Below are 22623 nucleotides of genomic sequence, written 5' to 3' on the forward strand. Positions count from 1 at the left end.
TATATTGTAAATATAGATGACAGATTTAAATTAGTAGATTTTCAGATGGTGGTGTGCAATGAGACTTTTGCAATACAAAAAAATGTGCTGCACCTCAAAAACAGCTGGGAAAAATCTGTTTATGTAACTGCTTGTTCCCTTTTTGTCAAGCAACAGATGGAGAATGAATCGAGCCCATCATCAAGGCCCAGGCCTCGCTACACAGGCCAGGTTCACCTTTGCACTGCTCGCTACAGGTGAGAGGCCCTACCTCTCTTTGTTCAGAATCTCTAAATCAGAATACAATCTTTCTGCCAGTTATAATCCCTATGATGGACCAAACGAACATCCTGAAGCAGAGCTCCCACTTGTGGCTGGGAAGTATTTGTACGTTTATGGCAATATGGATGATGACGGCTTTTTTGAAGGTGAGATTTATTTATTTCCAAATCTGGTGTTGAACGTGTATTAGATTGGATAACTTTATTTCATTGTAACAGTAGCAAGAGGGTGTGAATGCAGTTACAGGAAAAGGCATAGTTATAAGTTAGAAAGTACAGTCGCAAAGGCCCCAGAACAACAAAGCAACAATACTCCCTATTAAAACCACAAATATGGAGGTGAAAATTGTGAATCAGGGGTCGGCTAATATGCAAGAAATTGTAAAATTCAGCAATTTTAAGGGTACCGCTTATACGCAGGCTTATATGCGAGTAAATACGGTAAATATTTTGTTGCAGTTTTCTACTCACAATCAGTTGCCATCCAATTTATGCCACACCATAACCAGTTTATTCGTTTTTAATTTTATTTGAACTTGTTGGCATATATGTACACTTGCGCCTGAGGAGAATATCTATTTTGTTATCTTTACAACTGACTGGAAAGACTGGAAGATTCAGAGGGAAGATCAGGCACAATGTTAATCCCAAATCACGAACAAGCCTTTAGGGCTAGCGCAGCATGCAGCAGACACCGTTGTGCTCAGCTGCACTGACTCATTAAAGCTGGAAGGAGCGCGATAGTTAGATTGCAAGACGGCAAGGAGGAGGCGTTGTATGTTTACCATGAAAGAGAGAGACTCGGGCAGTAGACCAAGATGTTGTCAAGATGGGACCTTACACCCTTTTAGTTTGATGACTAATCCAGCTGGCCTCATCTTAATCATCAAAAAATCCGCACATACAGATACTACTACATTTTCAGGGATTCAGCGGCTAGTTCAGTCGGGGAAAAGACAGATTGAAGATAAAAACCATAAGGGAGTTTTTTTATGACGAAAGCTGTGAAGTGAATGCATTGAAGATTCAAAAGATTTCCATTATGAACCATTGCGTCAATACATCTTGCCATTACACGAAGCTCAATGTAAGAAAATATGGAGTCACCCTTCTTTATAGCTTGGTCGACATGCTTTATGTAATCTTTGTCCATAAGGATTTAGACCCATTTATCCTGGAAGCACAATTATTTGGAGTATCAGACTAAATGCTTTATAGGCAAGAGACTGGGGTGTTCAAAGTGTTTGTGACACTACTGCTTATCAGTCAGGGTTAGAGATAATTGTGGCTCAGTGCTCAGGTTTTATTGGGCTGCCACAAATTATGAATTGGAACATGACCCGCAAAAGAAGACTTAATTCAGCTTTCATTATGTTGCAATTTTGACCTTTAACACTAAATGGAGCTAATCACTTAAACAGTTTCTCTCCATAGACTCAGAGGTCAAAATATTACATGATAAAATCAAATTAAGAAATTATAGAATTTCAGTATTTTGTTTTGCAGAAATTAACTTATATAAAAATACCACAATTGAGCCATTTTCTCTTAGTTCTGCAAAGTTGTCTGCAGTTTTATACTCTTACCTCTGGATTCTTTCATTTTTTCTTTTGTAGCACATAATTTGCTCACTGTCATTAACAGTTATAATATTTAAGCTTTTTTGACTGGAACACCTGGTTTTGAGTGATCATGCTCACCGCCATTGACATTAATAGACGTCCAATTCAATTTGACTGATTCACAGTCAAAATGGATAGGGCATTTATCGATATTTGCAATAAGTTAATGTTTAAATAAAATGAATACATTTAAAAAAGAACTGTTGGTTTAACTCTACTTGGACCATTTTTAACAAATGTAATTGGAAGTATGTCAAGTTGGTTCGAGCAGTTTTTGATTTTTCTCAAAGTGGTCGGGGTAGAAATGCACTGAAATGAGCTATCGTCAGGAGGAAATTCATCACGCTGATGCAAATCTGGGTACACGAGACCAATTGTTACCAACCTGTGACTAATTTATGATAAGATGAGACAAGAAGAAGACCCATTCTGTTTAATGGCTGTTAACAAGCCAATCAATAATTTGCTCAGACCATATAACTACCACTGATAATTATTATTATTACTTAATTCAGACACAACCTTTACCCATCAGTTTCTTCTTTTATGATCGCAGGTGAGCTGCTAGATGGTCAGCGAGGACTTGTCCCATCAAACTTTGTCGAGTTTGTCCAAGACAAGGAGAAGCTGTCCATTCAAGATGGAGACAGTAGAGAAGATCTTGGCCCAGTGGAACATAGAGCGCTGGCCTTGATATCTGTGGACGGAGGTGCCGGCCAAGATGGTCTCCTGGGATCGGCGAATGCCTTGGTCCCCTGTAGCAACGGGACTGCAGCACCCTTGGACCCGGAGGACCTGGCCGAAAATGTTGTGCCTTATCCCCGAAAGATCACTCTGATCAAACAGCTGGCGCGGAGTGTCATCGTGGCCTGGGAGCCTCCAGTTGTGCCTTTGGGCTGGGGGAACGTCTCCGGCTACAATGTGTTGGCGGATGGCGAGCTACGGGCCAGCGTAGCGTTCGGTGGGCGGACCAAATGCCTGCTGGAGAAACTGGACCTGGACGCATGCGTTCACCGTGTTTCGGTTCAGAGCGTCACCGACAGGGGCCTTTCAGATGAGTTGCGTTGCACCCTTTTAGTCGGGGCCAACGTGGTGGTGGCGCCATGCGGCCTCCGAGTGGACGACATTCAACGGGACACAGCCGAGCTCTCTTGGTTGCCTAGCAACAGTAACTACGGTCACACGGTCCTGCTGGACGGCGTGGAGCACGCGGTCTTAAAGCCGGGGAGGTATAGGCTACGTTTCTTCAACCTAAAGCCGCTGACGGTATACAAAGTGACTGTGGCGGCACAGCCGCATCAGGTGCCATGGCAACTGCCTCTGGAGCAGAGGGAAAGGAAGGAAGCAGGAGTGGAATTCTGCACTCAAGCTGCAGGTCAGCACTACATCATTGAGACACTATCAATAATGTATGCATAGCTTCATCGTCCCGAATCGACCTTGTCAATATTTCTACTTAGGATTGAGAATAGCTAAATTCTTTGGATGCATATTTATTTTCTTTTCATCTTTTAATTCAATAACCTTTTGTGTGCATGCTTACCAGCCACGACGAGTAAACCGTTACAACGTAATGAGAATATTTGGTACAATACATAGCAATCGGAGGTGGGTACTAATGTGCTACATTTAAAGTGGTAGCTCTTCTTATGAAATTAAGGGTTAAAATATGACTATTTTTTACAAACATATATATATATATATATATATATATATATATATATATATATATATATATATATTATATATATATATATATATATATATATATATATATATATATATATATATATATATATATATATATATATATATATATATATATATATATATATATATATATATATATATATATATATATATATATATATATATATATATATATATATATATATATATATGTTTGTAAAAAATAGTCATATTTTAAAGAAAATCTAGCCTCATTTTAGTAACATTTTTGGTTACACTACCCACCTCTGATAGCAATACTCATTTTATAAGGTTTTTTTTTTTCCTGAGCTTGGCCAGGACTACTCCCTGGACTAGTCAAGCCGATCACAGCGCAAATAGAAAATGTAGTATATGAGTTTTTCTAGGTTTGTGTAGTTCACTGCCTTACACTTAGTAAAGTGTTGACGTAATTAAACCTACCGACAAACAGGTATATGTTAAAGCAGAGTTTTTTAAAATATACAGTAGTATATTAGACCTCATCAGAGTAAAATGTGGATGCAATGTTGTGACTGGTAAGCAGGTTGCACATTATTGCGGAAAAGTACAGGTTGGTTCTTTCCGATGACATTATTGTGTATTGTATCTTGTCTAGGTCCAACACCGTATTGCAGAACAGGTCAGAATCATATATCAAATCCTAGGCTGGATTGCACATCTCACCCCTGAATCACCTATGACATTTCAATTCACTAATTAAACCCTAGTTTTTTTTCTAAACGGGCGGCCCGGCATACAAGTGGTTACCACGTCGGCCTCACAGTTCTGTGGTTGAGGATCTGATCCCAGATCGGTCCTCACTGTGTGTAGTTTGCATGGTTTCCTTGGGCTTGCGTGGCTTTTCTCCAGGTCTTTTGGTTTCTACCTGCATCCCAAATACATTACATTAGGACTTTATTTCATCACGTATTTGGGAAATTTCCTTGGTTGCAGTAGCAAGACAGACACAGAAGACATTGTAGACCTAGGTAAAAAACTGGAGCCACACAGGAAGTTCACACGGTGGGGACCTTCTACAGACTGAGCCTGAGGTTAAATATACTGAATCACTCTTTCAGGCTGATCCGCACAGACCCTCATTATGCAGAGCACATGCAGATTAGACTGGTTAAACACTCTAAATTGCCTTTAAATATGAGTGTGAGCGTGAATGGTTGTCCGTCTCCTTGTGCCCTGTGATTGGTTGCCCACCAATGCAGGGTGTCCCCCTCCTGGTGCCGCCTGGAGTCAGTTGGGATAAGCTCCAGCACCCCCCCCCCCCCCCACGACTAAGCGGTACAGAAAATGTACGAATGAATGTTTTTACAAACCAAACAAAATGTTATTATGCCCAGCAATCCTTTCCGCTGGCTACTAATTAACATAAATGTGAGTGCCACCAGATAGGATCACTTATTCTTGCAATGAGTCATTTTTATTTTTTTGCCTATAACATAGCCTGGCATAACCATTATGCAACATCAAACCATGGCACTACAAACAGAAGTGGCAGTTTTTGTTGAAGAATGCAATTATTTCTGCACAAATGCAGATTTGCATGTTAAACGCACTTCACTCTGGGTTAATATAACACCACTTGTTTATGTTGACATATATTTAGTAACACACCTTATCGTGTTAATGTGAATGTAGCCTACAAGCTGTGTCACATTCTAACAATATAGCACAATTCACATGAAGCATGCCGTTACAAATAAACCCGTTATTTTCTCCTCACCCAGCATCCTCCGCATGTTGGTTCATTTGAGGAATGCTTTCAACTCATTTTTCCTTAAATGTGTGCCAATTAGAATGAAAGCCAATAAAATGATTGCCTTTTATTTTACTCACCAGGCCCTCCACTTCCACCACAAGATGTACAGGTGCTCTGTGGGCAAGGGCCGGGGGTACTACAGGTCCGATGGAAGCCCCCTCTTCTGTCTCCAACAGGAACATCCAATGGAGCCAACGTGCTTGGCTACGCTGTCTGCACAAAAGGGCAGAGGGTGAGATGATGATTTTTCTTTTCTTTTCCCCTCTAATTCCTATTATTTAGATTTTTAAAGAATACTTCTTGCTCTGGGGATCACAGCTTGGGTATTTAGGAATGCATATAACGTTGAAGAATGTTAATTTTACTGTCAATTTGAAAACTACAAACACTGAAATATATTGTATAATATTTATGGTTCAGGATCAATGCGAAACCTTTTTACTTAGATAAAGCTCTTCTGCCCTCTAGTGATGGCAACATTGAATCTTTCGTACATGAAAATATTCTTTTATTAAATTATCTGCTCACTTCCCCTTCTCTCTTTCAGTTAAGTAGAAAACTTGCCAAAATGAAGCTTTTTATATTATACATTTTAAAACCATGGATCCATTGATATCCCGTAATATGATCGAAAATCCAGGTTAAATTTAGAGCGTTTGTGTTTTCAATTCTTAACAATTATGTGCTTCTGTGTGTTAAGATATGAACACCTTATAATTACTATTTCATAATTTCTAACAAAACCAAGCAAAACGTTTCCTCCAATCAAATTCAAAATGAAAAGTAATACATATAGAGCAAATTAGAGGATATTGCTTTAATCTTTTTTGCAAATTTGAGTGATGTATGCACAAGAACGATATTAAACACTGTATAAATTAAGCAATTGAAATACCACGCAATTGAAGTACCATGCAACTGTTCATATCAGCACCCGCTGCGACCTTTGTGAGAATAAGCGATTCAGAATGTGAATGGGTCAATGAATAATTATTTAATACTCAAGATTCAAGAATATCAAAATAATAAAACAAAATGATGAATATCTATTCATTCATTACTTACTTTTTCCGTCATCCTCTCAAAGTTTGTGAATACAAAATGCTTTAATCCCTTTCATTGACTAATTCTGAATCCCTCTTTAGTGTTGCCAGGGAGGGCACTGGGTATAAAAACCACCTAGCCAAATCAATCATGCAAATTGACTGTTTCGCTGTGACGAAGGGAAATATTACAGTGCACATATCTGATTTATTGATTTGACTTCAGCCCCCGCCCATAGAAATTCCATTTACAATTTGCTGACATTCCATTCGCCCGTGCCAATTACCTGTATCCGTTTCCAAACCAGATAGCAGAGGTGATGTTCCCGATGGCCGACTACGTGACCGTGGAGCTGACCAGGATACAGTGCCTGGAGGCCAGGGAGGTCATTGTCAGGACACTGTCTGCACAGGGAGAATCCCAGGACTCCCACATCGCTGTCATTCCAAACAACCTGCTCGTGCCTCTACCTCCGCTTCCCCTGCCGGCACCGATTCACCCCCACGCCCAGCCTCATCTTACGTCCCCTCACCATCCTCACGCCGTCCCACCGCCACCCCACGGTCCCCCGCTCCCGCACCTTGCCCGTCCCGTGCTCCCTCAACACCAGCCCAGAGCCCCTAACCTGGGAGGGCCCCGACCTAATCGACTGCCACATCCGAACCCGCAGCCCCCACACCCTCATCAAGGTCCCAGGCCCCAGCACCGACTGCCTCTGCAGCCCCATGCTCAACCCCACCCGATACCTCAGAGACCATTAAGTGCCAGAGACCTGGACGCCAAAGAGCAAGCCGCCCACCGCTCGGCCGCCCCGCCTGGTTGGGACCTTACATGCTCCCAATCCTCCCAGTTGCCGTTACCCACGCAGGGCCACGCCCTCGAGCCTCCTTCTCCGGGAAATCCACGTTCCCCCTCGCCTCAGAGGATTCTCCCCCAGCCAAGAGGGACCCTCGTCCCGGACAACGTGGCCAAAGCCATCGCCCGGGAAGCAGCGCAGAGAGTGGCAGCGGAAAGCGGAAAGGTCTGATCCTATCACTGGCGATACCAGAAGTACCCGTCTGTCTCACATCTCACGTTTCAGGAGGACCGCAGACCCGTTGGCTACGGCGAACAGGGTCTTTCCTTTCGCCGGCATCACTCGGACGAGGAAGAAGAAGATGGCGAAGGTTTCACCCGTCGCCGACGGAGGGGGCCGTCGGTCGACGAGTTCCTCAGAGGCTCCGAGCTAGGGAGGCCGGTATGTGAATACGGGCCCAGCCCGCTAGTGTTGAAACTAAAAGGCCTCGGACGACAATTCTATTACACGGAAGCGAATCTGCCTCAGTTGCATGCCAACACGACCGCGTCGGTGTCACCGTGCGTTCATGTGTCATGTGTGTTTGGCGTGTGCACGTCTGTATGTATGTGGACTTAAACAAGCGGGTCTGTGTGTTTGTGTGTGACTGTCAAAAGCCCCACTATAGTCACAGTGAAGATTATCACAGCGAGAGCAGCCGTGGCTCTGACCTGTCTGACATCATGGAAGAGGATGAGGAGGAGCTGTACTCAGAGATGCAGCTGGACGAGGGACGTCGACGCAACTCGCACAACACACCCAAGGTGCACTTTTTGCACTTACTGTATTTATAAGATGCAGAGACTCATGGCCATCCAAATTTACAGTTGCACAGGCACGGATATTTCACTGATGCCTTTTCTCACATTTGACATGTGTTGTTAGCGTGTGTGCTGAGTTTAGATGAAGTACTGTGGAACCTCCAAAGTCAAACACAAAAGCAGGATGCGACACTAAGAACGTAGTTGGAATTTAAAATATAAAATACTGTTTTCAGGTACTGTATTTTCACCACTATAAGGCGCACCACATTATAAGGCGCACCGTCAATGAATGATACAATTTTTTTCTATATATAAAGCACACTGGGTTATAAGGCGCCCTGTGTATTTTGGAGAAAATTTAAGACTTTTAAGTACGCCTTATAGTCGTGAAAATATGGTAATTCAATTAATAGACAGGAACCATAAGATAGAATTTCTTATGAGCTACACTCCTAACTAGAATTTCATTTCAGTTACACTAAAATATTATTTTATGCGGAAATAAGTGGGTGGGGGCCCTTCCAAATTATCTTAATGAGCATGGAGGGGGGATTTTTTTTCCCAGTGTTAAACTGTCTTCTTGTTTCTTACAGTAAATATTGCTAATTATGTGGTGCCACTGTTCAGTGACTTGCATTTTTTTAAATTTTAAACAAAACTATCTTTTTGTAATCAAGCCATAGCCATTTCAGGTAGAATCTGTATTTTAGCATTAGTATTTAGTGTCAATTTGATCCCAGGCAACCATGTAGAAGTCAGTTAATATGATACAATAGTACTTTCTCTCTATCTTGTGCCATGAATAGTGAATTAAAAATCTTTTTATTTTTATTTACTCATAGAAGTGCCCACGGCGGGGGAGAAGGATTCATATATTTAATATTGTTTTTAATGTGCGAAGAAGCTTGTTTTTCTTGTACGCTGTGATTTAGTTGCCTTTGTAGTTGTTTTACTTTGATTTGTCTCTTGACAACTTTGTCAAACTAGAAATTTAACGACACGTGGTTTGTTCGACTTTGGAGGCTCCATTGTATTGGGCATAGGTGACGGCGGGGAAGAAAAGATCGAAGAAAATTTGCAGTAAATTTTAAAGGAGGCATTTAACAAAGCCTTTGTTTATTTCTCAACTCCTACTTCATGATTTGAATTGCATTTTTGAAAAACAATATTTTTCCCGTGGGCTTGTTTGTGTGCGTTCATGTCAGTTTGTCTGTGTTTCGGTGTGCCTGTCTGCGAGCACTGCATGAGTTCGTTTGCATTAAACGTACGTCAATGCATATTTCCGCGTATTGTTCGCAAACACTACAACGTAAAACTACGATTAGCGTGTGAATAGTTCCTGTATTCTCCATTGTAGTTAAACACTCCCTCTAGAGGCCGTCATGACCGGGAGAGCGGGCCAAGGATTCATCACAGTGGTGTGCAGCCTCAGAGACGACCTCTGATGGTCCCTGCCATCGGTTAGTATAACATGAGTTACTGGTGGATTCTAAGCTCATGGTTCATCTTGTCATGTTTAACGTTGAAAATTCAGCAATGATCCAAGTGTAGTAATGTGTGGTGTGGTGGTTCACTCGCCTGAATTTGGTGCAGGCTGGCGCTGGGTCGATTTGCATTGGTGGGAGTATGATTATGAGTGGGAATGATCGTCTCTCTCTCTCTCACTCTGTGCCCTATGAAAGACTGCGACCTGTCTAGAGTGTCAAGTATTCCTACTTGAAAAGATTACAGAGGCCGGTAATTGTTAAAATAGGTAAACATCAACTATGAGAGGCAGATAGTGATAGAAAAATACCTGAAAATCAAATGGTTTGATTCTTAAAGATTTTTTTTCCAAATTAGAGTGGAAAAATAAGTATTTGGTCATCTACAAACAAGCAAGATTTCTGGCTATCAAAGAGGTCTAGCAAGGTCTCCCCTCGTTACCTGTATTAATAGAATCTGTTTTAAATCATTATCAATATAAAAGACACTCCACAACCCCAGTTTCTCACAGTCCAAACTCCACTATGGCCAAGACCAAAGAGCTGTTGAAGGACACCAGAGACAAAATTGTAGACCTGCACCAGGCTGGGTAGACTGAATCTGCAATAGATAAAATGTTTGGTGTAAAGAAATCAACGGTAGGTGCAATTATGAGAAAATGGAAGACATACAAGACCACTGATAATCTCCCTCGATCTGGGGGTCATGCAAGCGTCAAAATGAAAACAAGAACAGTGAGCAAAAAGCCCAGAACCACACGGGGGGATAAAGTGAATGACCTACAGAGCGCTGGGACCACAGTAACAAAGGCTACTATCAGTAACTCAAATCCTGCACTACCAGACATGTCACCCTGTTGAAGCCAGTAAACATCCAGGCCCATCTGTGGTTTGCTAGAGAGCATTTGAATGTTCCTAAATAGGACTGTAATAATGTGTTATAGCCAGAGGAAACCAAAATAGATATTTTTGGTAGAAACACAGGTTCTCGTGTTTGAGGGAGAAAGAATACTGAATTGCATCTGAAGAACACTATTTGGAGCTGTTTTTCTGCAAAGGGACCAGGACGACTGATCTGTGTAAAGGAAAGAATGAATGCGGCCATGTATTGAGAGATGTTGAGTGAAAATCTCCTTCCATCAAGAAGGACATTGAAGATGAGACGTGGCTGGGTCTTTCGGAATAACAACTATCCCAAACACACAGCCAGGGCAACAAAGAAGTGGCTTCATAAGAAGTATTTCAAAGTCCTGGCCAGTCTCCAGATCTGAACCCCATAGAAAATTTGTGGAGGGAGTTGAAAGTCCTGTTGCCCAACGACAGCCCCAAAACATCACTGCTCAAAGAAATCTGCATGGAGGAATGGGCCAAAATACCAGCAACAGTGTCTGAAAAGCTCGTGAAGAGTTACAGAAGATGTTTGGCCTTTGTTATTGCCAACAAAGGGTACATAACAAAGTATTGAGATGAACTTTTGGTATTGACCAAATGCTTATTTTCCACCATGATTTGCAAGTAAATTCTTTAAAAATCAAACAATGTGATTTTCAGTTGTTTTTTCAGTTTTGTTTTTCACATTTTATGTCTCATGGTTGAGGTTTACCAATGCTGACAATTACAGGCCTCTCTAATCTTTTTAAGTAATATAACTTGCACAATTGGTGGTATATATATATAGAGAGAGAGCATAGATTGAGACAACTGTTCACACTCACACCGCCACCACCCGGGAATCGAACCCACACTGGCCACACCAAAATTACGTGAAAGGACATCTCCACCAATGGATTGCAAGAACTTTAATTGTGCCTCTAAATGGCCGCATAAATGGAGACAAAAGTTATTTAAAAATACAAAACCTCACATGTGAATCGGATTTTGTATCCTGAAAAGCTACTACTCTATAGTCCATATTTTTTCCTCACACGTCAATTCAAGGTTATATTTACATATGTATGCATGAGATACTAGTAGTACTATAATGACACTAAATTAATCACTGTCAATTCATGTCTATCTTCAATGATACTTTCATTTCCTGTACCTGTTCTGTGATAACATTCACTCCCAACCTTAACTTCCTAAATGTCTTTCTCTTTTTCACATTTTGCTCTCTTTCTACATGAATCACACGTTAACATTTTGAATGGAATTATGTTGGCGTTGTAACCCTGGCACTTTCTCATTGGTATTTTCTGTAGAAGTAACCGCTGAGAATAACAGTGAGGCAAACATGTCCCCCTTCATCGAGGAGAATAACTATGGCAGAGTAGTTCGGGTCAGGACCAGGTCTTCCCGAAGGCATTGGGGTGGCACCAGGTCTCCCCATGGTATGTGCTGCAGCCTGCGGTCCTGCCTGATGCCACCACAGCACGCCAACCACTACCCAATTATTAAGTTGGCAATAGGCACGGAGGAGCTAGAGACACTTGCAAGTTGTGTTGCAAAGGGCTTTCCGTTTTGGGAATCTCTTTAAGAGGGCAAAAATCTTTAAGAAATATATATATATATATTTTTTTTACTCTGGTTCACTTAAAAATACAACGATTACAAACACCAAACTATGTACATATAAAAGGTAAAATCACCTATTTCATCCAAAGTAGGTACTTCTTGGACAGTTTCTTGCGAATAAACGCTCACCTCAGAAACTTTCACTACGATGTTTGCTTCAGAACATTGTATTTGAGAATAAGAAAACCCTCAACGTTGCCTGTTGATTAAGGTTTGAAGCAAACAAAGAAAACATACTACATACTGTACAGTATGTAAATGTTTTGCCATGAATTGTAAAACTTTTTCCTGCCACATTTTCACGATGTCTTAGTCATTCTGGTCACACCAAAGTCACTTTAAAGACATATAAAGGAATACAAATCCTTGGGCACTCCATTTTCAAGATTTTGTTCATAAATAAAACACGCATGAATCCCCAATTGCAGTTAATTAGAACAAAAACACAGTTGAGAGGTATACAGGCGTTATTGGAAAATGTTAAAATGTGCAATAAATACATAAAAGTTCAAAATATTTGAGGGGGGAGGGGGAGGGAGTGTGTGCACCTCACACCAAATGAAAAATACATTTTCGGCAGAATATTATTTCCAACATTGAAATTTCCAGAATTTTGCAACCCTACCTGAAAGTGCCTGCTTCTCTTATATTTTGATTTTTACAATTGAATGGCATGATTGCACTACATCAATATGGCAGACCCTTGACTCATGGGGTCTTGGTTGTCCAGTTTTTACTGATTCTATTTGACTGACCGACTGCATAGAGAGTGCTTCCCTCCCTGCACCAACCTCCAGATGCTTGCTTCAAACCTTCCTCTTTACGTTTTAGCACAACTGTCTTACTTTTAGAAACATTTCGGCATGTACCTTAAAAGTGGTTAGATATTTTTTTGTGTGGGATAGAGTCATTATTAACAATCAAGTTTTGCTCAAGAAAATGTTACTTTGCTATAAGAGTTGCGGACCAAGGCTCATGTAACGATTACCTCACGGTATGGCAATATTCAAATTATCAATACATAGGTCGGGAAATAACTCTACAATATTCTAGAGTTCGAGCAATAAACAGAAATCCAGCTCTTGCCATCATTCTGCTGTGAATTTTAGTGGGTTTACCATCAATATAAACATTCGTTCATTCGTTGCATCCCTCCCACTTCAAAAGGCTTGGATTTTTGTAATTCCCTGGAAATTTTTGGTCACTTCACGTTAATTCTGAGGCATACAGATCACTATCATTAGATTAGATTAGATTAAACATTATTCATCCCGCACTCGGGAAATTCACATTTTGTACCGATTAATTTTGTGTAACATGGTCAATGGCACTGAAACATAACAATAACAGGAAGTCACCCAGGAACGTCCATGAAGGAATTGGCAATGACTGAAAATCAATAGAAAATAATCTACAATTGCCCTAAAATGAACAGGAAGTTAAATGCTACCAAAACCAGGAAGTCTAGATGTAAATGCTCTGTACCATCTGTCAATGGCAGCCAACGAGTTAACACACTTTTCTAATGGAAAATGCTACCAGAAACCTGTTGGTTCCTTTTAAATAGGGACACCTTTTCAAGACGATATATCGATTCTAGCGAGCACATATCACTAAGCTTTTGGTAAACAAACTATTGCGACATGTCACCATTTTGACATATTGTCACAACCCTAATTGATATTAAGTATATGCGCGTGATTAGTTAGGGTCAAGGTTGCATGTGACAGTGTTATGTGTTCCTGATATGGTGGCTTGTTTGTGAAACATTCATTCCCTAAATGTTGCACCATGGTTTGTGCTGCTCCTTGTTTGTCTGCTAGAATACCAGAAATATATTACAAATGTGTTATAAATCAGTTTTTTAGACTTTGTTAAAGGTCACTTTCAGCATGCTGACAAGCAAAGGTTTATCAGAAAAGGTCGATTTCTTTTTAATCCTATTTGGTATTAGGCCCAAATGATTTGGGATCATTTACCCAATTTCTCCAACAACATCACGTTAAGCATTTGTACAAAAAAATTGCACCTCAGTTTCTAGGTGCATACAAGCAAAAATTGTCAGTTTGCCTTCGACCTGTAAAATGTGTCTCTACAGTGGACCCGCTTTTATTTCTTATTTGTGTGTTCAAGATGGCTACAGGGATCATCATTCTCCCACCTACTTTGACGAGTCGGAGCCAGAGGAAGCCTTTCGAGTATTTGTGGCGCTCTTTGACTACGACCCTCTCTCCATGTCCCCTAACCCAGACGCAGCTGATGAGGAGTTGCCTTTCAAAGAGGGCCAAATTATCCGGGTGAGGCTTTCATATCACTTGACCAAAATAAAAATTAAGCTTTATAGTAACTTATATTCAGATTCTATTATTGAGCCTAATTACAATTGATGACCCTCGTACATTCAAATATTTATCCTTGAAACAAATCCTTTCAATTTAAAAATTTAAGCTTTAATTTTATTCATTCATTCATTTTCCTTAGCGCTTATTGTCAGAAAGGTCAGAGGGCGTGCTGGAGCCTACACTAAGTTGGGGACAATTTAGAGTGTCCAATAGGCTTACAATGCATGATTTTGGGATGTGGGAGGAAACCGGAGCACCCAAAGAAAACCCACGCCAGCCTGGGGAAAACACCATTTTTATCTTTGCAATATTTTTTCCAAGATCTGTTTTAGGTGAGTGGTTAGCGCGTCAGCCTCACAGTTCTGGGGTTTCATATTTGATCCCAGGTCGCACCTCACTGTGTGGAGTTTGCATGTTCTCCCCGGGCTTGTGTAGGTTTTCCCAGGTATGCGTGTGAATTGTTGTCCATCTTCTTGTGCCCTGCGATTGACTGGCCACCAAATCAGGGTGTACCCTGCGTATAGGACAGTTGGGATAGGTCCCAGCACCCCTGTGATCCTTCTGAAGATATGATACGCGGTTAAGAAAATGAAGGAATGAGCCAATGCCCATATTCTTAGACCAAACGAAACATATCAAGTAAGTCTGTCTTGTGATAAAGTCTAATTCAAAAAAAGAAAAAACACAAAAACGGCAACACCGATACCGAGTGTAGGATCGGGACTAGATTCAGCCTAACATTCGATGGTTACTTTGGAAGGAGGATCGGACAAACTGTTCAATTGCCGGTAGCCAGTATCTCAATTCTGTTGATAAGAAATGGGAAAACAAGCTGGTGGGGATTGAAAAAACATCTGCTTAATTTTTTTAGCGCTTGTATTCACGGGTGGGTGTTATGTCTTGAATGGCAACCGGCGTGGAAAAATAGTGTTGCCTAACAAATTATGCAAATTACTTTAAACGAGATAACAACTGCAAGAAGCATTGTCAACCCAAAGGGCGCTTCTGAAAATTGGACCAATTTTGTCCGAATACAAAGAAGAGGAAGAAGACGGATTATTAAAAAAGCAAGAAAACAGGAAATTGAAGGGTTCAGATTTGAGAGAACTCTGAAAATTGGAGCTATTACAGGAAAAGCTATTGAGGTGGTGGACATGACGATGAGGATTTTGTGTGTCTTGGAGACCAGGTGGAATGCAGGCAAGGAGAGGGATTCAAGTTGTTTTATAACAGAGGACACGCAAAGAAGCATGTGTAGGAGTTATCATGAAAAAAAGAGTTTGTACAGACTTTTCTAAAGGGGAATAAAGTGTCGGATAGACTGATGAGGTCAACAAACTGTCATCGTGGTCCTCGTGAACAATCTCACACTGAACACCACGAAAACTAAAGAAATAATCCTGGACTTTTGCCGGGAAAGCGCACCTTGTGGAGAAGCACTACCAATTTCGTCATACGCAGCTGGGTCTGATGACAATTAGGCTTTTGTCGAGTCAATTATGATGACAAAGCCTATGTCCGATTGTTATTATTTTTATTATTATGTTGAATATTTTTAGTCGGTATTTCAACGAGGTGGAATTGTGAGTGGCAGCTTAGCAAAAATACGTATAGTTACCCGTATCCACTCAACTACTTTATCATGTTACAGACACTGGAATTCACCGCCGACAGCTACGTCATAGTCCCAAGCAAAGTATAAAAAAGTGTGGTTGTATTCGGTTTCAAGTTTTCTAGTATTGTACGATTGCGGTGTTGTTGTTTTTTTATTTGTTTTTTTTTTTGGGTGAATGCATCTGGTTATTTGCTGTATATATCTTTCCACATGGATTGCTCCTTCTTCTTGAACAGATATATGGTGACAAAGATACAGATGGATTCTATCGAGGAGAAGTGAGGGGGCGGATGGGTCTCATCCCATGTAACATGGTGTCCGAGATACGAGCGGAGGATGACGAAACCATGGATCAGCTCATTAAACAGGGCTTCCTGCCTCTCAGCACCCCAGTGGATAGATTAGGTTTGGCTAATAATATACGAGAACAGGATAACTTTAGTGATGGATGATATTAAACCAATGAAGTATACACTTTTAGAGCAGAACAGAGGACCCCTTCGGCGAGGTGAGGCATCCAGGAGGATGGTGGCCCTGTATGACTACGATCCTCGAGAGAGCTCACCAAATGTGGATGTTGAGGTATCACTGGCAACAAAATGGAATATGTATAATATGTATTGTATATAGCTACTTTATAAAGTCAAGTTTCACCTCTTTCTGACAGGCTGAGCTTACCTTCTGCACTGGTGACATCATTGCAGTATTTGGTGACATTGATGAAGATGGTTTCTATTATGTAAGTGTCCCATTAGTCACTGTACACTAGGAATGCAAGGACAAATATTAGCATTAAGGTCCCAGTCTCACCTTGGAGTTTTCATATTTTACTGAATTCAGTAGACGGGATGCCACAACACATACCCCTTTTCTCTGTAAAATAAACAAGAAAAGGACAAAACGCAGATTTCTGCCCATTTTGACGTCCGCCAGAAAGCCAGCGTCAGATACAAATAATTTTAAGCAAAGGCAAGGTTTTATCAGTTTATTTTAATTGCTTTTGCCCCCTAGAAATTCATTCAATTTTTATTTGGAAAATAATTTATATTTGTTAATATAGGAAACTCCTCCACCTTCAACACTACCGATAAAAACCTTTATTTTTTTCCGTGCGACCAAGCAGTGAGCTGAGTGGATTGAGCCATACATGGAAGTTGATAGGCCGCTAAGTACTCTTTAGTTAAGATCAACACATCAAGACTGCTTTGACCAATTGACAAATGATGTGTTAACAAAGAATGCAGAATCTCACACTGCTCAAACCGATGGCCGATTCAAATCAATTCATCGTTCCACCACTAATTGTCACGGTTTTGAGAGTAACTAACGCAGATTGACTAACTCGAGGAAATAGTCCATCGTGAGTAGAAAGTGGGAGCACTCAGAACAATGAAGAAGAATTTTGATATGTCTTTAAGTGTGCGAATGAAAACATTAAATCAAAACTTAAATAATTAGTTTCTTTTTTCAAGGTTGAATCAAGACTGCACTCGTTTTCCAAAGGACTTGTTCAGTTTTAAATGTCATTCCCTTATGCATAAATATATATATTTCAGTAACATGCTTATTTATTTATTTATATACTCTTAATTTATAAGTTTATTCATTTGATTTATTTATTAACTTATTCATTACCTATTTATTTTACTAACATGTCTTTTTCTGTGTCTGTATTCTCACCCTCTTGCTACTATGACAATGAAATTTCATGAATACGGGATAAATGAAGTTATCTAATCTAATCTAATTATCTCCTATCCAAAGGGCGAGATCAATGGTCACCGCGGTCTGGTTCCCTCTAACTTTCTGGAAGAAGTGCCTGACAATGTGGAGGTTTATCTAACTGATACACCCTCCCAGTTACCCTCTGAGGAGCCCGTCAACCGGCTCTCCGCCAACTCCGCCGCCAGCATCCCGGAGGGCAAACGGGTACATCATCACCATCGCCGCTCTCGGCACTAAGGCCCTATGTTCATCCATTCCTCCGTCTCTCTTCTCTTTCTCTTGATTTCCGTCTCTCGCTTGCTCCGCATTGCCGTGTGTGTGTGTGTGCGCTCCATCGTGTGTGTTTTATTGTCCGTGTGGTGGCTGTGATGATCGACTAACAACCTCCTCCTTGCTCTGTCACCGTCGGGAAAAAAGGGGGCGACCAAAAAAGACAAAACAATCGAGTGTAACACCTTTCTGAGTGTCAGAGAGAGAGGAAGAAGCAAAGCCTGAAATGGACAGAGAGAGGATTGACTCTGAGGGGAAAGGGTTTTGGGGATCTTGCATGTTTGAGCAGGCTCAACTCATTCCTTCCATTTGTACCTTTTTGCACTGAAACGCCAAAATCTCATTGTGGTTATTGTGTATGGCAACAATAAGGACGAGTTCTTTAATAACATCTAACATACACAAAAAAATAATGGCAGGAGATTTAAAAAAAAAAAAAGAAGCATGCCTTTTTCATAATGGACCCATTTTTTAATGACTCTTGACTGTTGTGTTTCCCGAAAAAAAAGAGGCTTTGTTTCTTTATGTATGTTGCACACGCATCAATCTATTTTTCAGCTGTTTGAAGCCAAAATTAACTGCAGCACTGACACATCCGAACTGTATTGTTACAAAGGGATAATAAAAGAAATGAAAAAAAAATTGGAGATTAAAAACCTTCTTTTGGCGCTCTCTGTTGTTGTGTGTGTCAATGTTTTCATTGTGGTGCATTGTGCTGTGATTTTTCTGATGGTGACTTTCGCTGCTACATTTTCTTCTTTTTTTTTCATTCCCTTTCCTCTCACTCCGCTGTTTCAAGAAAACCTGAAGGATGTTTTTTTTTTTTTTATTTCCCCACCATTTACCCCTGTGCAGTAAGTCTAAAACTTGAGATATCAAACTATTGGTTCTAATGTGCTCCAATTTGATGTCACAGCAACCTTTTTAAAGGTGATGTGTAATGCTTTAATACAGGGGTGGCCAACCCGCGGCTCGCGAGCCGCATGCGGCTCTTTGCCCGGTTTTATGCGGCTCTTACGTCCATATCAAAGTTTGTATTTGTGTTTTATTTTTATTTGCGTGTGCGCTTCGCTTGAGTTCAATACGGTATTTTCGTCCAATGCGCATATGCTTGGGATGAAAATACCTCAAAGTTTCCCAGTAGGAGCAAGGTCATTTGAGTAAACGTTTTTAACAGAGTGGGAGAGCTCCCGTGAACCAGAAGCGACAATGAACGGCGTCGCGCACACAAAAAGTATCCCAAAGATCGAGCGTCGGCTGAAAAAGCCACACTCCCTGCGAGGCAGACCAAGGCGAGAGTGCTCAGCCGGGAGCAGCCAATAGGAGAGCGGGGTGTACACCCACGTGGTGTGCGCGCTAGTTAAAAGCCATTCATAATAAATGACAGCTCACAAGGAGCGAATGTTGCGCAAAAATAGGCTCTGATTTTATGACAGAAGTCCCACTAAGTAACATACATAGTAAAAGAAAAACGCTTTTGTAAATTATTATATTTTTGTTTGCGGACTTGGTTGAACTGAGAGTTTGTCTGTGTGAGACAGTGCACACAATGTTCATTGTTGATAATGACTGGCCTGTGCTGTTAGTACTGTAGGAGTCAATTTATGTCATTACTATGCTGGTGTGTGACATTTACAATAAATCTGTGTGATGTGGCTCTTTGCGGTAACACAGTAAAAAATGTGGCTCTTTGCGGTAACACGGTAAAAAATGTGGCTCTTGGTCTCTGACTGGTTGGCCACCCCTGCTTTAATACAATACCACACCGTGCTGGACACAAAACCATCCCCAAAATAGTCTTTATAATGAAGAAATCCTAATTAGTCTTCCTTTCTCAGCTCCCTTGATGCCGCCACAAAAGTCTCTTCAAACAGATGATAATGTCATACCCAGAATGAGGTGCAGACATTTGCATTCTTCTGGCCGACTACTCCCTGCCAGAACTGGCAACTGAGTGGTTCATGTGTAGGCCTCGCAGGTGTGGGGTCCTGGGTTCACATCCAGGTGTATCCACCTGTGTGGAGTTTGTGTTGATTTCTTTGGGTACTGTGGTTTCCTCCCACATTCCAAAAACATGCACAGTAGGCTTGTTGGACAATCTAAATTGCCCCTAGGTAAGCATGTGAGGGTGAATGGTTGTTTACCTCACTCACTTTGGCAAGAACTCTGTGAATCTGTCAACACTGCTACACACACTCACTCATGTGCTCTTCATACGATAAATAAAGCTGGCAGTACATTGTGATTATGTCACATTTCCAAATTCTCATGTGTCACTGCACCATTTCCATCTAAGCCAAATGGTCCTCCTTCAGGTCACCACAGTTTATAACACAGAAACCCTTTCATTCATTAATTTTCTGAACCGCATATTCTCATAAGGGTCGCGGGGAGTGCTGGAGCCTATCCCAGCTGACTTCAGGCACAAGACAGGGGCCAGCCAATCGCAAGGCACGAGGAAACCGACCACCATTTATTCTCACACTCACACCTAGGAACTATCTGGAGCAGTGGTCTCAAACCGGTCCTCAAAGGGCCGCAGTGGGTGCAGGTTTTCATTCCAACTCAACAAGGATACCTTTTGCAAGTGCAATCAGTTAATTAGATTCAGGTGCTACTTATTTTAAAGACACCTAAAAAATAAAATGTCGGCACTGGATCGGTTGGAACAAAAACCAGGACCCACTGCGGCCCTATGTGGAACCGGTTTGAGACCACTGATCCAGAGTGTTGTGTGAATGTGGGAGAAAACCAAAGCACCTGGCTAAAACCCACACAAGCCTGGGGAGAACATGCAAACCCCACACAAGAGAAAAGACCTAGGTTCGAACTCAGGACCCCAGAACTCTGAGGCCGATATGCTTACCACTCCTCCGCCACACACAGAAACCCATTTAATGTTTATATCAGTCTGGCCGTTACATTTCTACATTTTCATGATCTTTTCCGAGCTTAATAATAATAATAAGTAAACACCATTGTGCTGGCAACTTGTTTCTTTACCCGCTGTGTTGCGTTCCCTAGTCGTCATGCACCCCCAGATCCATAAAAAAATAGGAAGAGCTTCACCAGTCCACCGTGAGAAAAAAGGTTGAGGACTACTGAAACCAACCTAACCCAACCTTCCCGACTACATTCATTGTTGTGTTCACCCAAAACATATTTTCAAATGATCCCTACTTTTAGGAAGTGAATTTTTGTTTCCAGGGACACAACATTTTACTGTCCAACAATTCCTTGCTTCCCTCCCTATGGTTTTTTTTACCCCTTAGATCACCACGGAACCCCTCGTCGACAATGACATCACACCAGTCCGTGCGCCATCCCCGATTGTCCGCCCCCTGTTGCCGGGAACCATGAGACCCCTCAGCCCGACAAGGGTCCCCACTGGCCTCCCCTTGGAGTTGCGGGACCCTCAAGACTTAGCAAACAGGAAGAAGAAAGGTCTCCTGTCAAAGGGGAAGAAGTTACTAAAGCGGCTGTCTCCTGCCAAATAAAAGCCGAGATGTAGATTCATTTCTCTGTGATCCAAATCAATCTTTTCTGTGCCAAAATCAAGATAGACACAATCACACACACAGATACACACACAAAATTACTGTGATATATGTATTTTAAATCAAAAAAATATTTTATTGAGGTCTATTTGAATATTTCTAGTTGTTACTACTTAAAAAAATAACATTCTATCATGCAGGGTATTTGGTAGAAAAAAATATTAAAATATATGGTATGTTTTGCATAATAAGACAATACCAGATGTGAAATGCTTTATTCAGTGCAATATAATAGATGGGCAGTAGCATATATGGTAAGAAAATATTTAAAAGAACAGAGTTGAAGTTGAAATCATGAAGAATTGATTAAAAAAGAGCTTTTTTGGGGGGAGGGGGGTCTTGGGGGGACAGGTGAGCCTTTCAGTGGCCTTTGAAAAAAAAACAGGAGTGATGTTTCTCTTTGGAATTAATGTCATTATTGGATATCAAATCATAACAGGATTCACCATAATCATCTGTGCCATGACATTTTATCATTTAACCTCATAACAACCATAGTATATTGACTTTAAAATTGACATCTATTCTCCAAAATTCAACTAATAAATCTCATTACCTTGCTTTTTTTTTTTTTTTTTTTACGCCGAGACTTTCCACGTGAATTAAATAAAGCTTGTGACGGTCATTTTTGTGTATTGTACTGATTTAAACCCCATTATTGTGTGTTTAAGTTTTTGCTGTTTTGTTTGGGGGGAATTTAAAGAACTTGGACTTCCTTCATAAGTGTGCACCATGATTTTGTTGCTTTCCCTGTACATTAGGGGGCTTCACCCCTTTTGTCCATTCAGTGCCTCAGCATTTTGTCCAAAGTGAGGATTATTTTATTTTAATTGTCTGTTTAACACAAAATGTGCGTCTCTTTCCATTATCCATTATAACACTGGCTCACATACAAGTCAAAATGTGATCAAAATGCTACTTAACAATGAGTTACATGTAAAAACAATAATAGATATTCAGGTTGAAAATGGTTAAATAGCTGCTAAAAGGGTTGATCAAAAGAAACGAAGGCATTTTAATGTTGATTTAAATTGCATTTAATGTGGTGTAGTATGAGAACAAAAAGGACTTTACAAACCTAATTCCGTAAAAGATGCAATGATTTTG

The 22623-nt window shown here is 40.8% G+C and overlaps 1 protein-coding gene across 3 annotated transcripts in view; it reads left to right on the forward strand.

The window, feature by feature from the left end:
- The first annotated feature begins 132 nt into the window (after positions 1-132).
- The window catches only part of rimbp2a (RIMS binding protein 2a), a 23889-nt gene continuing 1398 nt past the window's right edge, over positions 133-22623 (forward strand). The window contains exons 1-16 of one of the 3 annotated variants that reach the window (XM_077736910.1): positions 133-236; positions 298-407; positions 2439-3257; positions 4209-4232; positions 5447-5598; positions 6718-7431; positions 7492-7647; positions 7863-8009; positions 9367-9469; positions 11695-11823; positions 14141-14304; positions 16201-16369; positions 16446-16546; positions 16632-16703; positions 17729-17893; positions 21232-22623. The exon at positions 21232-22623 is cut by the window's right edge and continues 1398 nt beyond it. In XM_077736910.1, the coding sequence (XP_077593036.1) occupies positions 157-236; positions 298-407; positions 2439-3257; positions 4209-4232; positions 5447-5598; positions 6718-7431; positions 7492-7647; positions 7863-8009; positions 9367-9469; positions 11695-11823; positions 14141-14304; positions 16201-16369; positions 16446-16546; positions 16632-16703; positions 17729-17893; positions 21232-21456 (3330 nt within the window). In that variant the 5' untranslated portion in view covers positions 133-156 and the 3' untranslated portion in view covers positions 21457-22623. The remainder of the gene's footprint in view (positions 237-297; positions 408-2438; positions 3258-4208; positions 4233-5446; positions 5599-6717; positions 7432-7491; positions 7648-7862; positions 8010-9366; positions 9470-11694; positions 11824-14140; positions 14305-16200; positions 16370-16445; positions 16547-16631; positions 16704-17728; positions 17894-21231) is intronic. The other 2 variants (XM_077736911.1, XM_077736912.1) reach the window with 2 other exon arrangements.

This window comes from Stigmatopora nigra, chromosome 17 (assembly GCF_051989575.1).
Source record: "Stigmatopora nigra isolate UIUO_SnigA chromosome 17, RoL_Snig_1.1, whole genome shotgun sequence".
In the NCBI taxonomy this organism is placed as follows: Eukaryota; Metazoa; Chordata; class Actinopteri; order Syngnathiformes; family Syngnathidae; genus Stigmatopora; species Stigmatopora nigra.